This window comes from Musca vetustissima, unplaced genomic scaffold, assembly GCF_032173495.1.
Source record: "Musca vetustissima isolate MV318-11 ecotype Yass unplaced genomic scaffold, APGP_CSIRO_Mvet_v1 utg28214, whole genome shotgun sequence".
NCBI lineage: Eukaryota > Metazoa > Arthropoda > Insecta > Diptera > Muscidae > Musca > Musca vetustissima.
In genome coordinates, this window is record NW_026872464.1 from 41,813 (window position 1) to 59,717 (window position 17,905).

Sequence of the window (17,905 nt, forward strand, 5' to 3'; positions counted from 1 at the left end):
ATTGACTGAAGTGCAAAACAAAAAAAAAAAAAAATAATAATCATTTATCTCCAATGTGTATAGATAAAGTACTTAACTCCTCTAAGCAATTCATTAAAATGTTTAATCTGACATCTATCTGACGAAAGCACTCAACACAAAATTTCGTGTTTAATTTTTTTTTTTCGTTTCGATTGTATTGCTATTTTTTCGAACAGCAACTGTGTTTGAAGGAGATAGTGTCACATTTCAACAATTAAAACATGACGCGATATAACAATACACAGTTCCGAGTGTGGGTATGTGGGGTGCTTGGATGGCTGCTCTGGCGGAGTGCAACCGCAGCCATATTTGTTTTGTTTTCATTGTTTTTTTTTTTAACTTGCGGATTCCACCACAGAGAAAAAACTACTCTTATCTATAGAACATGTGTGTATATAGATTTGTATAGAGAAGTTGGTTGGAGGGTATGAAAATTAATAAACAATTATAAATTTAAACGAAATCAAAGTTATTATCTTACACTAAGCTGATAATAGTTGTGATTTGTTTTTGCATAAAAAAAAGAAAAAACTCCAAAATACAAAGAAGTAAAGACGTCATTAAAGCGATCGGGATCTTTATATGGACCATGTCTTCCTAATGCGAACGGACTTATATAGACAAAGCTTAAATATAGGGCCGGTTTAAATTGCAAACCAATTTCCCGGAACTTGACAAATCAAATCAATAGCTCACACTTTTTCATTTCGAAAATTTGATATTAACACGTTTAATTTAATTTTTACTTGATTATTCATCGTTTAATTTCGAATTGTTTAATCAAGTGTTTTTTCAATATTTTTATTATTTAAATATTGCTCAATGTGGCAGCCAAAGTAAATAAAAAAATACTTTTACAAATAAAATAAAAATGATTGATTGAATTAACCTAAGAAAGAAATGAGTCAAAAAACTTTTATCTCAGACCTCTTTGTCATAATAAAGTTATTTTCGAACAAAGAATAAAACGAACGTTTTATAAATGTATATGGTATAACAAAGAGCGGTATAGAATAATTATGGAAATAATAAAAAACATCACAATATCCCTGACCTAGAAATTCAAATAGTGCAAACATTTAAATTAAGACAAAAAATGGGACCCTGTGAATTTTGAAATAGACCATAGAATGACAGATCATTGACATTTCTGACAGCGTAGCTAAATATGGGCCATCTAGAAATCCCAAAATACGAATTGGAATATGTCAATCTGATGACCTATAAACAATTGCCAATTTCCATTGCCGTTTGACTCGGGCTAGGCTTCGGATCCGAAGTCGGCTCCACACCTATGTCTGAGACATTGGGCTTCCTCGACTCTATTACTTTTCTCGAATCAGAGGACTCATCGTAGAAACCCCCTTCCCATCCGCCACCCGGGAAGACGCGCATATATGAGCGCATTTTCTGCTGGCATATAATGTTACCTCATAATTTTCAGTATTTTGGGGGTTTTGATTGTATTTTTTCACCGAATTAGCTGTATTTAGTATTTTAAATTCTTAATAGATACCAAATCTCTCCACCAAAAATTAAAAATATAGGTCCAGTTTTTTGGAATAGCCCCCATATAAAGGAAACCCCAATTTTCGGTTTTTTCAACCGAATTCGTTGCAATTTGGTATTTTAGTCGAATATGGTAACAAACCGCCCTCCCAAACATTATTAATATGAGCCCCCTTTTTGGGGTAGTCCAAATATAACCCCCTTTTTATATTAAAATATTTATCTGATTTGTTCCGCGTTTTGGATTTGGTTCTAAGACTCTATTGTAATCATTTCACATGCATAGGATATCGAGATTAAAAAGTTGGACGTAAGGTTCGATAATGAACTATATATGAACTATAGCCTGCATTTATGCCTAGCCCTAGCCCATGTGTGGGAGGTACCAAAAGGAGTTGACCGATATTCCCTTACTTCGAACTTGAACTAAGTTTGGAACAAAAATTAAGATGGCCAAATTTGGATGAAATCCAAATTTTCGGAAACGGATTTGTTCCAAAGAAACATGGGATCTAAAACTAATATTTCGATGAGGAACATTTTCACGGTGTCAAAGTATGTACACCCTCATTAGCCATAAGGCTGAGGGTATACTTATATATATAAATGTTTGAATTTTGTATTATGGTTTACATAATCGATTTGTAGAACTGTCGGTATAGGTCAACTTTTTGGTATGTTCCCTATATTTTCATTTCAAGTACCTGTCAATATATCTATGGTAGAGGGTATCCAAATTTCGGCCCGGCCGAACTTAACACTTTTTCACTTGTTCTATTTCAATCCTCTTTTACTTCCACATGACGAATAAAATAGACCAACGGTCTCACAGTGGAATATCGGCTGAACTTGAAATAATAACAATCCTGAAACCTGGTCCTACGATAGGTGATGTGCTCTCAAGCCTTTCATATATTGGTAACAATGCGTGCTATTCAAAAATATAGTTTTATGCTGTTTCTGTCCCCCGCTGTTATTTCACACATTTTTCGGATGAATAAAATAGACCAAAGGTCTTTGTGTTGAATAGATTTTTGGCTTGTCCAGACGGTCAGGCATCCTTTAATCTAGCCCCATCCGAAATATTGACATTACCCACACTAATATGCGGCGGTGGCCATAGTGATTATTGATTTCCTTATCACTGACTGGCTGCAGTGAAATTTTGTTTACACACCCACACACGATGAATGCGACGAAACAAAGATATGGATTCAAAACGAACAAAAGTATTGAATAGTTAAATATTAAAATCGATAATTTCTTTCACCGGAATAATATTCAGTAACATATAATTATACCACATGCAATTAAAAATTATAATGCAATTGTAAGAAAATGGACTTACCCACAAAAATTTCAATTCACTACTTAATTTTTGCAATTTTATTATTTATTTCACTGCACACCGAAAAAATGCAAGGTATTATGTATGTAATTAAATTTTTTCCAAAGAAAAACAAAATGCAAAAATCAGAAAACAAAACAGCTTCTACGACGTAGTAAAATTGTTTTTCGTTTTATGTATTTTGTTTATTTCAAAATTTCTTCACTAGTTTGCACTGAAACTGAGTGATTTTCACAATGGGGTTTCCTCCTTCGTTTGCTTTATTTTTTCGTTATTCTGCAGCAGTTCCAAAATGTGCATTATTTGTCGTGTTATGCGGATTGTTGCAATTAAATGTAACTTTTTTTATGTAAGCTCAAGCCAGTCTTTTTGGCAATTATACGTGGTTTTGTTGTTGTCCAACTGGTCGGTCTTACAGTAATTTTGTGTTTTTCTTTTTGTTTGTTTCGCTCACAATTTCTGTATATTTTGCTTGTGTTTGTTGTTATTGCTCTTGCCGTACTGTGAGGCTTTTGTTGATGGAGTAACGAGTTTGTTTTTTTATCAATCCCATAAGACGCAATATGTTTGTATGTGCGTATGTACTGCGGTATGTACAAACAAAACAAATAATTTTGTTTTTAGAATGTGACAAGAAAACAAGAAGAGGTTAACTGAGACAGAAAGAGGAAGAGAGAAAAAACTCAGCTGTTTTCTGTTTAAGGGTTGCCACGCCTTTTCAATAAAAGTAGAAACAATTTTGGTGATTTTAATGTTTTAATTAAATTCGACTTAGAATATGTGACTCATAATGGCAGTTTGTTTAAAAACCTTACGATAGAGCTCCCAATATTTAAAATAGAAAAAACATAAGAGGACTTTCAGACTTGGCATGTTAAGTTGGCTTTTTTGTTGTAAAAGAATAAAGGAGAACGGCGTCCAAATTAAGGGCTAAACAGAATGCTTGCGTTGACCCATCCGTCGCGTTATATGTTATCGAAAATACAACAACCACAAGGAAACGATATGCTTTTGTGTTATCGTTTCCTTGTGGTTGTTGTATTTTCGATGACGTTCGAGCATTCTGCTTAGCCCTTTAAAGTTTGACGCTGATATTCCTTTATAAATTGACAAATCAGCCAACTTAACAGGGCAGGTCTGAATCCATGAAGCAATTATAAGGTTTTTGTCTCGATTATCTGTCAAATGGACCATCAGCTCAAATGCTCAAAATAAAATTTGAAAAACATCAATGAAAATCTCAAGGCTAGGCCTTCAGTTAACTAAAAGCTGGATAGCAACTGTAGTGTTATCCAAGCTGAAATCTTCGCGATTTGGAAGGCCGCGGAATTGATAAAAAGTCGGAATGCAGAGTTACTTACAGTCATGGTATAATTATTACAAGGTAGGGCACAGCTACCAACTGATTACAAATTTTCTCAAGGTGGATTGTTCCATCAAATCAAAATACATATTTTGTGTATGTGTGCGTATTGTTTTGAATACAATGTCAAATAAATTCAAAATAAATCGAAATATATTCAAGTATAACTCAAATGAAAATTATGTTTTTAACACGTTCTTCGGGAAGCTATTACTTTGTTATGGATGAAACAAACATTTTATGGTATTCCCTACTGAATTTTGGAAAGAAATTATAACCGTTCATTCATTTTCGCGTTTTTAGTTTTGTGTTGAAAAAATGTCAAATAAACACAAACACTTGTTGCGTATATTTATTTTATTTTTGGCAGAAGATGCCACATAGTTGTTTTTTTTTTTTTTCTTAATCCCCTCAAGCTGCCCTACCTTGTATTATTGTACCATGCTTACAGCTATCGGCTATGTTGACCGTGACATCTTGGGTAATGAAAGAACAGACGAATTAGTTAGACGAGGATCTCAATCCACAGATCTAGCATTTGATGACTCATTCCACCCATATGTCATCTTTATCGGAACTTTGAGGCGTTCTTCGACGAAAAAGCTTATGAACTTTGGCACAACGACTTTGACACACTCACTGTTGAACCTGAGCAAAGCTGAAGTGAGAGTAATGACAGGAATCATTACTGAAATATCAGGGCTAGTAAAGGCCCTGGGATCATGATGTAATTGATTACCGTAAACTCTGTCTACAGCATAATTAGAAACTTAGTATTCATTAGTATGAACTTCCAAAACTACATACATAACCCAATCATACACTCCGTTAATTTCAAATTTCAGGATTCCAGCTTCATCCGCGTCTCCAAATTCAAATTGTACAGAATTTAGTAAAGTTTGTTACTTTTCGTATACATGAGCACACGCTTTCAAAACCGCCTCCTTATATCGACCCTACTTCTCAACCTTTATTCGCATTCAAAATTTCAAGTTTTTTGCACTATCCGTGGTCCTTTAGACCAAGAGTGACCCTCACCCAAAGTTTCAAAATTCTATCTTCAGCCGTTTCGTCTAGGCGTTGATGAATCGTTAAAAACCGGGAAATATGTAAAGAGTTATTTGTCACTGACAAAACTGAGCCATATTTGTTTTTGTTGTTCTGTTCTTTTAGTTTGTATTAATCTTTAATTTAGTTGACTCAAACTGTATTACTTTCAGCATAGAAATATGATAAATGAAAATATCTTCCTTCGAAATGTAGGCATATTATGTGTTCAGTGGGAAAAATTGCTAAATAATTTTTATTTATACATATTTTGAAGTTCCGTGCCTTTAAAACTTATAAATAAAGGATGTAACATCCATGGTTAAATCTTGAGAGCAATGTTCAGCTTTAGAAAATATATTTTGTTTAATTTATTGGAAATATGCCAATCGACATACATAAAATTGTATGGAATTTATTTTTCATTTTATTTGAAATTGATATATGAATTCCAAATTAAAATGGATGCCATTATCGATTTCACAAATGAGACTACCTTATGCAATTATGCCATGCTTCTACATATGCAAATGTTTTATAATTATCCATGTATAAACTCATTTTAGACATACTGTACATTTTACGATCATTTTACCATCATCATACAAATTTGATTGGTGTAAACGTAAGCTAACATATTTCCAACCTTGAATCACTTTTTCCCTTCTTTGGATAGTCCAACCATAAATAACAAATATTGGCAACCCTGAAAATTAATTTCCTTTTGTGGCATAATTCGTTTTTATCACACCTCTTTTTAATTCGCTGCTTTTGTTTTGATCCGAAGCTTTATCGCTTATTTTCTCTTTCACGTTTTTCCTGTACGGCGTTGCTTCTATGATGGGAACTTCGAAGTGTTGTCATAGAATAACATAGGGATACGTAGTCGAGAGTAGACTTTTCGATTTTTGCCTCTGACCAAAAAGTCGACATTTCGGTTTTTGAATCCGACTAAAAAGTTGACTGTTCGATCTTTCGATTTTATCAAACCTACTCAAAATCGATTTTCGACTTTTACTTACTATGCAATTTATATTGTAATCAATTATATGTAATCACATTTATATGCAATAGAAAAATCAGGATTTAAGATGTTGCATCATTTACCATACAAATATAAATCACAATTCCAGCTAAAACACAAAACACCGTACTATGCTATACCGATACTGTTTTTATACCAAAAAAAGGTGCAACTGTTCTCAATTAATATTAAATTAAAGTCGCTCGATGCATATAGATTAATTAATAATTCATAATATTTGGTCTGTTCCCGTAATGCAAGAATCTACTACTTTTTACTACGATAAAAAATTTTCCTTAGAAAATAGTAAAATCTAGTAGATTCTTGCAGAACGGGAACAGACCAATACACATTCCATGTAAATCTAACATTAATAACATTCCTTCAATTAAATGTCAAAAACTAGTCTGTCATTGCTTTGTCTGCTTTTCCACAGGCAGATTTTTATTTGGCAAATTTTTTGTTTTCTCTTTTAAAATTTTCGCTTGCTTTTCCATTACCAAATTTTTCTTTGCCAAATTTGCGATTCAAAATACAAAAGAAAGAAATAAACGTCAAAAGTTTTTTAAAGATTTTTTTCCATTATATAAATTGCAAAAATTAAAAATTAAATTTCACTTGCCGGCTGTGTGTCAGTAAAACGAATAGGTTAAAAACGAAATGTCAACAAAATTGTTTTCAACGAACGGAGCAAAGCAGAATATTCGTGTACCGCAAATGCAAATTTTGAACAGGCAAAGTTTTGTTTTTCTTTCTCGCACTCCTCTCTCCTACAAACTCAGAATTTGCCAAATAAAAAATAAAAATGTGCCTGTGGAAAAGCGGGCTTAAACAATATGTGCACCGAGCGGCTGAAATGATTTTGTCCCTTTCAGATTTCAGAATGGTCTGTTCCCTACTGCAAGAATCTACTCGATTTTACTATTTTCTTCGATATCATAAAGGAAAATTCGTTATCGTAGTAAAAAAAATAATAAAAATATATTCAAAGGCCCTAAAAAATAAAACCAGAGATTATGGTGCGGGAACAGATCATAAGGGAATTCGTTACATTTTTTAAAATTTTTAAATTGCAACGCCGTCATACATAGACATTTCAGTATGGCTCGGTTCTTTGACTGCGGTTCTCTTTTAGTTTCCATCCCACTTCATTCGTAAACAATCCAACTCCTTTTTAGTCTCCATCCCACCTCATTCGTAACATTTCCGTCTTCTTTTTTGACTACTTCTTTACCGGGCATTTTGTTTTATTCCATCTCATTCGTAACAGGTGGAACGTTTTTCACTGTTTCTACAGTCGGTGAATTGTTAATAAATAATAAATTAAAATTTAAAGGACGCATATAAAATTGTAAACAATCAATATATCTAATATATCTGCTGTAGAAACTGCAAAATTACAGACTTGGAACGTTTGCAGCAGTTGAGATATGAACGTTCCAAATTGTGGGGGCCACTTTGATGTGAGATCGACGACGTTGTTGCAGAAGCCTTGCGATATTACCGATTCGGCACGTCTATCATTGATGGTTGGTGGTAGCGTAAACAAAACAACTTTGTCTTTTATGGCAGAAGACATTCGCAGGGTGCTTCTGGAGACCTAATCTTCGCATTTCAGGTCTTCTATTGACAGAAACTTGTGTATAAGCCTTCCTTCAAGTTATCCATATAGTACGATCTTCAGGTCTTCTCTAGATAAAAGATCTAAATATATGTTTTAAGAGTTCCCATAATAACACCAAGAGCTCATCTGTAGATAGAATACCCATTTCAGGTATTTTATATATAGGGGTCCACCAGGTCTTCTATACATAGAAGACCTCCATCAGAACACCTTCAGAAAGAAAAAGGTCCTTCTGCAGGTCTCGAATATATATAATGACTTTTTCAAGCATTTTAAAGGTAGAAGACCACTTCCAGATTTTCTTATATATTCTATAGGTGTTCTCTAGATTTAAGACCTTCTTGGGAAATTTTTAAATAAAGTCCTCCTATAGATAAGTCAGACATCTTACAGGTTTTCTTCCAGGTCTTGAATATATAGAATGCCTCCTCCAACCTATAGATAGAATTTTTCTTTTTGACGTTTTCTAGATAAAGACATCCTTCGATTATTTTAGGTTTCCCTTCAGATCACATACAGGTGTACTTCATTGATTGACTCTTCTAGGTCTTGAACATATAAAATGACTCCTCCAAGCCTTTTTAGATAGAAGACCTTCTTTAGATTTTGTATATATTTGGATTGCTAAATTTATTCTATGGTTTGGTTAATTATATAGGGTCGTCTCTACATAGAAGACCTCCATTGGATATTTGCTAAATAAAAGTCCTCTAATGCGAGATGCGCATTCGAATTTTCGGATTTTTTCGGATCACTGGGAAATGTTGTTCAGAATAAGTCGAAGTGGAAGAGCGAGTATATTCACGCGGAATTGGCATGCATGTATTTAAAGGAAAATCGAAATTCAATTTTGAAAATTCGACTTTACGATTTCCTCAAAAATTGAAAGTCGATTTCGACTTTTTGATTTTTCAATACAAAAATTCGATTAATCGTTTAATCGAAAGTCGATTTACTTATCCCTAGAATAACATTAACATTCTCTCTTGAATTTACTACAACCTGTTCTCGTTTCGTGTTTGGGGCAGACAGAATCTAGCAAGCAAAAAATAATAACAAAAACCTTCAGGTTTCCAAAGTGCTGTTGTGTTTTCTAATATTCCCTCCAAAAACCAGCAACGTTCACCAAATTCGGGTAGTGTTCTAGTGAAAAATACGGTGTTACGTTCCACTTCCAAAAAGACCAGACCAATACGCGAAGTACAAAAAGAAACAAATTTAATAATAAAAAAACATCGGTTTCTAATTAAAAACAAAAACAATGTCCACTAGTAAATCACTGCTGTTGCGTCAAGAAAGCGTAGATTCCTCGGTAGCCAATGTCTTACCAAGTTCCCCATCGTTATCCTCGCTCAATCGTTTACGTGATACATTTCGTCGTACGGAAAGTTTATCCTCTCAGTTAAGTGCTATGGTATCAAATGCAGCATCAGCTGCGTCCGGTGCCGTTTTGGGCACCAGCCAATATCAGACACCATCAACTGGTGGTGTGGCATCGGAAGCTTCATCAGCAACCACCTCACAAGTTTCAAGTCCTGTCAAACGACGTAAGCCCGGTGAGTGAATTCCAATTTATTTTTCCTCTCTAGAATTAGTTGTTGTCTTGCTTTATTCAAAACTGTGGGTAGTTGGGGGGATATGAGTTGTTTGTTGTTGTTTTATTATTATAAAATGTATAGATTATAATATTATGAACATTATGTATGCCCATTGTTATTGGCTGTGATAAGGCAACACAAATGTGGATCAAAATATTTATATTCAATATGAAGGCCAAATAGAAAATGCGTGTTATAAAGAATTCTGAAAATATTTATATAAATTAAAGGCAACCTATTTTCGATTGTGATCAAATATGTATTTATATGCATGGGCATACGTGTTCACCTGTGGAAACTTAATTCTAACATTTTAAAAAATAAATTTAAATTGACGTTATATTTCGAGTTCGAGTTTAACAAATTGATGTTCATATTAATCGGGTCGTGGGCTCAATATCTCTTTACTATACAAATAACATACATTATATGGTTGTACTACATATTAGGCTGGGGAAAAAGAATCCATTATTTTTATATGTACTATAGGACTTTATCTAACATGATTCGGATTGTCCGATTTAAGCCAAATATGCACTGTTTTGATGTATGAGTTGTTTGCATTTTAAAGGTAACTTCATAATACCTCTCTCATTGAAGTCCTGCTCTCTATTTGCAAAAAACTCTTGTAGTCGAGTTTCACAATCCTCCCTAGATACAAATTTTTATCGTTGAAGAAATTTTGTAATGCTTGGCGCCAAGTCTGGACTGTATTACGGATGCATTAAAACTTCCCAACCAAGCTCCCGAAGTTTCTGGCGAGTCACTGTAGATGTGTGTGGCCTAGCATTGTCCTGGTGGAACACGAAACTTCTCCCATTGGTCAATTATGTGCGTTTCTGGTCAATCTTTAAACGGTCCAGTTGTTGACAGTCGAGATCAGAATTTAGCTTTTGACCATATGGAAGCAAAATGCATAGCAGAAACTTCCTAGCCGTTAGTCCTGGTTTAGCCACCGTATGAGGTACTTCACCGCTCTTTGACCATGATCGTTTTCGCACAGGGTTATCGTATGTGATCTATTCTCGTCTCCAGTCACCATCCGTTTAAGAAATGGGTCTCTCTCATTCCGTTTGGCCAAGTCTTCGCAGATAGAAATTCGATCCATCCTATTTTTTCTGTTAATTGGTGTGGCACCCAAACATCGAGCTTTTTTATCCGGCTTTGTGTGAATGCTTTAAAACAGTTTTATTGTAAATTTTTAGCTCCTGGGCGATGTTACGACTACTAAATGCCGGTCAACTTCGCAAACGAAATGCATCAAACAAAAAAAAAAACAGCAAAATAATTTTTTTTTACTGCGAAATTTCACCCTTCCGACGAGCATAAATCTGAAATTGTTGCATCGAAATCTATCAGTACAGCCATCTGGCGAAAAAATAATGGATGTCTTTTTCCCCAACTTAATATGAAAAATGTTCGCAGATACTTGGAATGAGGGCTTGAGCAACGAGCGGTATAAAATATAGCATATATAAATATAATCTTGTAGATTATTTACGCAATATGCGAATTTTTCGCATAATGTTTTGTCCATGCCGAATGTTGAGCTTTTATCTTTGCAAAAATTTTAATTTGTGTCAAAAAATGAGAAAGTAGCCTAATGAGAAGGATAAATTCGTCTAAGATTTAACCTTTTAAAGAAATTTTTATAATCAAAATTTCAAAAAATATTTCCTTCGTTAGCGAAGTGAACATCAACGGTGAATGATTTGAACAGAACAAATCATAAATATTTGAAAAAAAAATCCAAATATTTTTTAAAGACGCCGCTTAAAAGTTTTTCAACGTTTCAAATTTAATTATTTCTTAAATCTCTGGTCACCATATATTTTGGGATAGTTCATTAGAGCTCCAATAAGTAAATAAGAATTTGTTCTCGGTCTTCCAATTTCATATTACTTCATCTATTAGCTGGGATTTACCCAGATAGATCTTAATATTTAAAAAAGCATTGACCAGAGAGTTAATTATATCAATTTGATTTTATGGGATTTTTATTTGGTTTATGTTTAACTCCGCTAAATTACAAAGAATATAGTCCAGTGACCAAGAAATACAATTTGATCAGGTGTTCCGTGAAGACATTCCAGTGTCTTTGGAAGTGGAATTCCCAAATTTCACGAATTTTTCAATAGTTAAACTTTCTCAGAAAAGTTAATGTTTTGGAATAGCTGAACATATTTTAAAAATGCCATAGCCGTAATAGAATTTTACTTTTTGACAAATCCCTTATATAATGGTTACACCAAGGTAGATATATAAGGTAGCCGCATCGGGGAATTGGGAACATGATATGTCAACATTGTTAACAAGGCGAAAAATAACTGATTCGCCGTGACATACAAAACTTGAAGCAAATTAAATTCAACCAATCAGAATTCACCATTTTGAAATAATAGTAAAAATATTTGTTTACTTTTTCAAAAATTTTGAAATTGTAAATGCTGGTCCAAATATAAGATTTATGAATGAAAATGAAATCAACTTCATAGTATGGGAATGGTACAAGACGTGACCCATTTTGCTGTTGCTTTAATGACCTCTATGGACTTCAATTGAAATTTAGAAAATAGTAAATAAACATAAAGGCATACAAAACGTGTTTAAGTGTCCACTTCTTCAAATTGAATTTCACCCAGAACCACATAATTATATGGATTTTATTCCAAAAGATGATATTGAAAACATAATTTTGTCTATCTTTTGGAATAGGCCTCATATAATATATGGTTAAGACCTTTTCTTATATTATCTACAAATATATATCGAATACCAAAATCCCGAAAGGTTACCCAAGCCAACATTATGAAAAGAATACCAAACGGCCTTCTTTTAGAGAACAAAATAAGTTTCTTTCATCTTAGATTATTAGGTATATTAACAAAACAATAATGGGGCGTCTTACAGAAACCCAAAAATATATGTCCAATAAATTAACCGAAGAAAAACATATAATCGTTGACAAATCTTCTATAAATAGGCCTTCTCTTCTGGTTAGGAGACCTTTTCTGCAGCTTGAACCCATCTCTCCTTGTTAAATTCTGACTTTCTTCTAATTAAATTCGTCAGGAACGTGACCTCTTATAGATATGAGATCTAATCGTCTGAAAAGTTATGGTTCCATCCCGAAATCTTCTTTACGGCCATATGGTCATCATTTGGAAATCCCAATGGCCAGTATCGATGTCGATTATTTTTCTCCTTTTTTGTTCTTTATTTTGAAATGTTTTCTATTTCTATTTTTTTTTAATTTTTCGTCGAATTAAAATTGTTGTGAGATTTAATGTTACAATCACCTGGTTTGATACGGTTACCTTCTTAATATACCTTGGGCTAAACGGCATTAGCATTAGAACTTCTTACCGGGTTAACCTACATTATGAGGATTTGACATATATACAATGGAAATGACAATTATAACCCACTGGGTTACGAATAGATTAAAAGCATCCTTGCAAAAATATAACCGATTTTTTGTTTTTTAAGGAGTGTATGTTTCGGCAAGGCTTAAAACCTATTTTTCTTGTTTTGCTTTAAATCTTAGATTATTCAAACAAAGTAAATCATGTATTTTATAATTTTAAAACATATTCAATATAAATATCACTCTGTTAGCAACATTTATTTTTAAAATTTACTCTCTCTCTCTGTTAATAACATTTATTCTCTCAAAATTTACTGTTAATTCATATCCTTTTAAAAAGAAATTCACCACCGTTCATCACTGTCACCCACCACCAACACCAGAAACATATGTTTGCCAGCATGAATAGAAAAAATATCGAAGGGGGTTGAAATGGAAGCAACAACACATACATCTGACAATGAACCTGCCACCATAAACACCCCCACCAAATAAAGGACGACGACAACAACGATGGCAAAATAAATATTTCAACAATTCACCACCATTGAATTAAAATTTCAGAGTTGTATTTGGATGAAAAGAAAAAGGAAAATGTCAAACAACACAGAAATCGACTTCGCAAAAGCCCGAACAGAAATAATGAGTACATTCAGCAGCAGCAAGTAGTCGTCGTTGTCTCCAAAAAAGTGGTTGTTACATATATAATTTATTTGGTGAAAAAAGAAGAAAAATATTATTAAATTCGCGACACACACATAAGAAAGGAAATAGAAGTGGAAAATTTCAATTTTAAAAGGAATAAAGCAAATTTGTTTGTTTGTTAAGTTTATGTTTGGTGTTTGTGTTTGAAGAAAAAAAGAAAGAAATATTTTTTATTCGAAAAGTTATTACTTATTTTCATCACTGTGGACTAATTATTTTGCAAGCCTAAAAGTATACTACACAAGAGTAAGGAAAGAAATTTGCCATTTTTTCTAAAGGTAATTTCATTTATCCATCTGTCATGAAAACGCAAAACCCCAATCGACTTCGATTTTTCCCAAGTACTTACTTACTTAGCTGGCTTGTTACAGAACGGTTGTTCCATAAGCCGAGCTTAAAAAAGATTTCCAAGCGCGTCGGTCTTGTGCGCAAGTCCACCAATTTGGAAGACCACGTTCCAAGATGTTGTTTTCTACTTGGTCTTTCCATCTAATTCGTGGCCTTCCCCTTCTACGGGAACCATCCGTAGGCTCATTTTTATATGCCTTTTGAGCTGGGGCTTCTTCATTCATCCGCACAACATGGCCTAGCCACCGTAGTCGCTGCAGCTCAATACGACTGACTATGTCGATGTCTGCGTATAAATTGTAGAGCTCGTGGTTCATTCGACGCCGATATTCACCGTCGACGCAGATCGGCCCGTAGATCTTTCGGAGAATTTTTCTCTCAAACACCCCAAGCGCTGCCTCATCTGCTTGCGCAAGTACCCATGCTTCTGATCCATATAATAGCACGGGTAGTATCAGCGTCTTGTAAAGTGTGAGTTTGGTCTGGCGAGAGGTGGCCTTGTTTCTAAACTGCTTACTTAGACCATAGTAGCATCTGTTGGCCATCACAATCCTTCTCCGAATTTCAAAACTGATATCATTCGTTTTATTTATGGCGGTACCAAGGTATATAAAGTCTTTAACTACCTCGAAGCTGTAGTTCTCAAGTTCCACAGTTGGTCCGAGTCTACTGGACGTCTTGCGCGTTGATACCATCAGCTTGGTCTTCTCGCCGTTTACTGCCAGACCCACTTTGGCAGACTCCTTTTCAATTTGTTCAAAGGTGGCTGTTACCGCTCGCAATGTTCGACCCATTATATCGATGTCATCGGCGTAGGCGAGTAACTGGTGTTGTTTGGTGTACAGAGTGCCATTTCTGTTCACCTTTGCGTTTCGTATGACCTTTTCCAGTAGGATGTTAAAAAGATCACACGACAAACTGTCACCTTGTCTGAATCCTCGTTCGGTAGTGAAGGGCAACGATAGGTCCTTTCCTACTTTAACGGCTGACCTTGTGCCACTTAAAGTTATCCTGCATAGCCGTATTAATTTTGCAGGAATGCCGAACGCAGACATGGCTTTAAACACCTCTGAACGGATAGGGCTGTCGAATGCGGCTTTATAGTCGACAAATAGGTGATATGTGTCGATGTGTTTTTCGTGGGTCTTTTCCAGGATTTGGCGCAGAGTGAAAATCTGGTCTATGGTCGATTTGCCAGGTCTGAAGCCGCATTGGTATGGTCCGATGATGTCATTGACCATTGGCTTCAATCGTTCACACAGCACACTGGATAGCACTTTATATGCGATGGGAAGGAGACTTATTCCTCTATAGTTGGCACATATCGTCTTGTCTCCTTTTTTGTGCACGGGACACAGGATGCTGAGGTTCCAATCATCGGGCATGCATTCATCTAGCCAAATTGTGTTAATCAGCTGGTGCATGCTCCTGACCAGCATCTGGCCACCAGTCTTGAATAGTTCGGCTGGTAACCCATCGGCTCCTGCTGCTTTGTTATTCTTGAGCCGATTAATTGCTTTTATGACCTCATCTTGGCTAGGTGGTATACACTCTATACCATCATCTCCTATTGGTTCTGGGGTATCTTCTTCATCGCCACTATTTGATACTAGCAGCTTTTCGAAATGCTCCTTCCAGATCCTCAACACTCTGTCTGTATCTGTCACCAGGTTTCCTTCTTCATCTCTACAGGAGGATGTGCCTGCACCAAAGCCTTCGGTTTGGTGTTTTACTCGTTGGTAAAATTTCCGGACTTCATTCTGACTCCTGTACATCTCGATTTGCTCACGCTCACGTTTTTCTTGTTCTTTCTTCTTTTTTCTGAAAACACGTTTCTCCTCTCTCCTTTTCTCCCGATAATTCTCCATCACGTTACGTGTTGCTACTGTCTGCAGGGTTGCCCTATACGCTGCGTTTTTCACATCAGTAGCAATACGACACTCCTGATCGTACCATGGGTTTCTTGGTGGTGGTTTTTGGTACCCAATTGTTCTTTTTGCTGCAGTTTGTAGGGAGTGGGCAATTCTTTGCCATTGTGCTTCTATACTATTATCGGGACAAGAAGTGCTTTCTTCAAGCAGATGGGTAAGTTGAGCGGAGTAGGCCTCGGCTACCTGTTGTGTTTGCAGCTTTTCGACGTCGAGTTTCCGTGTTGTATTAGATCGCACCTTTGCTGCAACATTTAGACGGGTGCGTACCTTGGCTGCCACAAGGTAATGGTCCGAATCGATATTCGCTCCTCGGATCGATCGGACGTCTAAAACACTGGATGCATGCCTTCCGTCTATCACAACATGATCAATTTGATTTCTCGTTACTTGATCAGGAGAAATCCAGGTGGCCTTGTGTATATCGAGATGCTTGAATCTGGTGCTGCTAACTACCATGTTTTTTGCTGCCGCGAAGTCAATCAACCTCATGCCGTTGTCGGATGTTTCTTCATGAAGGCTGAATTTTCCGACGGTGGGGCCAAAGATATTTTCCCTTCCAATTTTTGCATTAAAATCTCCTAGCAGAATTTTAATGTCATGGCCAGGGCAACGATCATATGCTGTTTCTAGGCGCTCATAAAATATATCTTTGGTCTGTTCATCTTTATCTTCGGTCGGAGCATGGGCGCAAATTAGACTGATGTAAAAGAACTTCGCTTTTATACGGATTATAGCAATTCGCTCATCTACTGGAGTGAATCTGGAGACAAGGTCTTTTATTCTCCTGTTAACCATAAATCCGCAGCCAAATTCATGTCTCGTTTCATGGCAGCTATAATACAGGGCGTAATCGTCTGATTTACTTACGCCTGTCCCTTTCCATCGCATTTCCTGTAAGGCAATAATATCGGCTTTGTACTTCTTGAGTATATCCGCCAAAGCGAACACTGCCCCTGTTCTGTATAGCGTGCGCACATTCCAAGTGCAGATTCGCAGATCGTGGTCCTTTATACGTTTGCGGGGGTCGTCAACATTAGGGGGGTTTGGTTTTCTTTTTCTTTGCTTTTTCATAGTAGGTTGGGTTTTCCGAGAGTGGGCAACTAACCCGACGCCTCAACCCATTTTTTTATAGTTCTTATGGGTGAACTCGCGGCACATATTAGCTCACTATTTCATCGGGTGATGAGAATAGCTCCCCAGGTGGCACCGCGGGGAGGTCAGTGTCCACAATTGAGATGAAAGAGGGACCAAGATAAGCCTGGGCTTCGCCATGTTAAAGCTAATCAGAGCCGTTGCTTGGTATCTATCATCCCCTACGCCACCCCAAGTGGTCACACATAAAATGACATCAATTCTTTCTGTATTGAAATTACCTACCCGCCGCAACCATGCTCCTCCAACCATGATTTTCATTTCTCTATTTTTAGCCGAAAAAACAAAAACACGACGACGAGGACGAGGAAGAAGAAGTTTCAAGAACAAGTACCTTAAAAATAATACCACACCAACCAAACACCCCCTACAGAATCCTCAATCAGCGACATATTTTTGAAAGACCCCCTTTAAAAAAGGTATAAAAATCATCATTCAATTGGCTCAGCAATTTGGACCATATAGTAGTTGTAGTGGAAGTTAAAGGACAACTTCCCAAGTTAAAGCTGTGAATATGCGTGCGTTGATCGAGGATACCAAGAAACTGAGTGTGAATAATAATAATAACAACAATAATAATAGCAGTAGCAGCAACAATAGCAAAACCAGCGGCACCAGTGGTGGTGGAGGTATTGTTAAAAACACAACAACAACGGGCAGAATTAACAGGACATCTGTAACAACGGCAACTGCAAAAAATAATAGCAGCGTAACTAAAACTACAACAACAAATCAAACGCAATTAAGGCAAAAACAACAACAGCAGCAGCAGTCAACCCAAAGTGCAACAACCAACAACAAGACATCCTTTACCAATAAAGCTATGCAACAGCAACAAAAACAACAGACGACAATAACAACAAATACA

At 35.8% G+C, this 17,905-nt stretch overlaps 1 protein-coding gene across 1 annotated transcript in view; it reads left to right on the forward strand.

Moving 5' to 3' along the window:
* Positions 1 to 9,197: 9,197 nt before the first annotated feature.
* The window catches only part of LOC133321499 (RUN and FYVE domain-containing protein 2-like), a 33,483-nt gene continuing 24,775 nt past the window's right edge, over positions 9,198 to 17,905 (forward strand). The window contains exons 1-2 of the mRNA XM_061530620.1: positions 9,198 to 9,496; positions 17,620 to 17,868. Of these exons, the coding sequence (XP_061386604.1) occupies positions 9,198 to 9,496; positions 17,620 to 17,868 (548 nt within the window). The remainder of the gene's footprint in view (positions 9,497 to 17,619; positions 17,869 to 17,905) is intronic.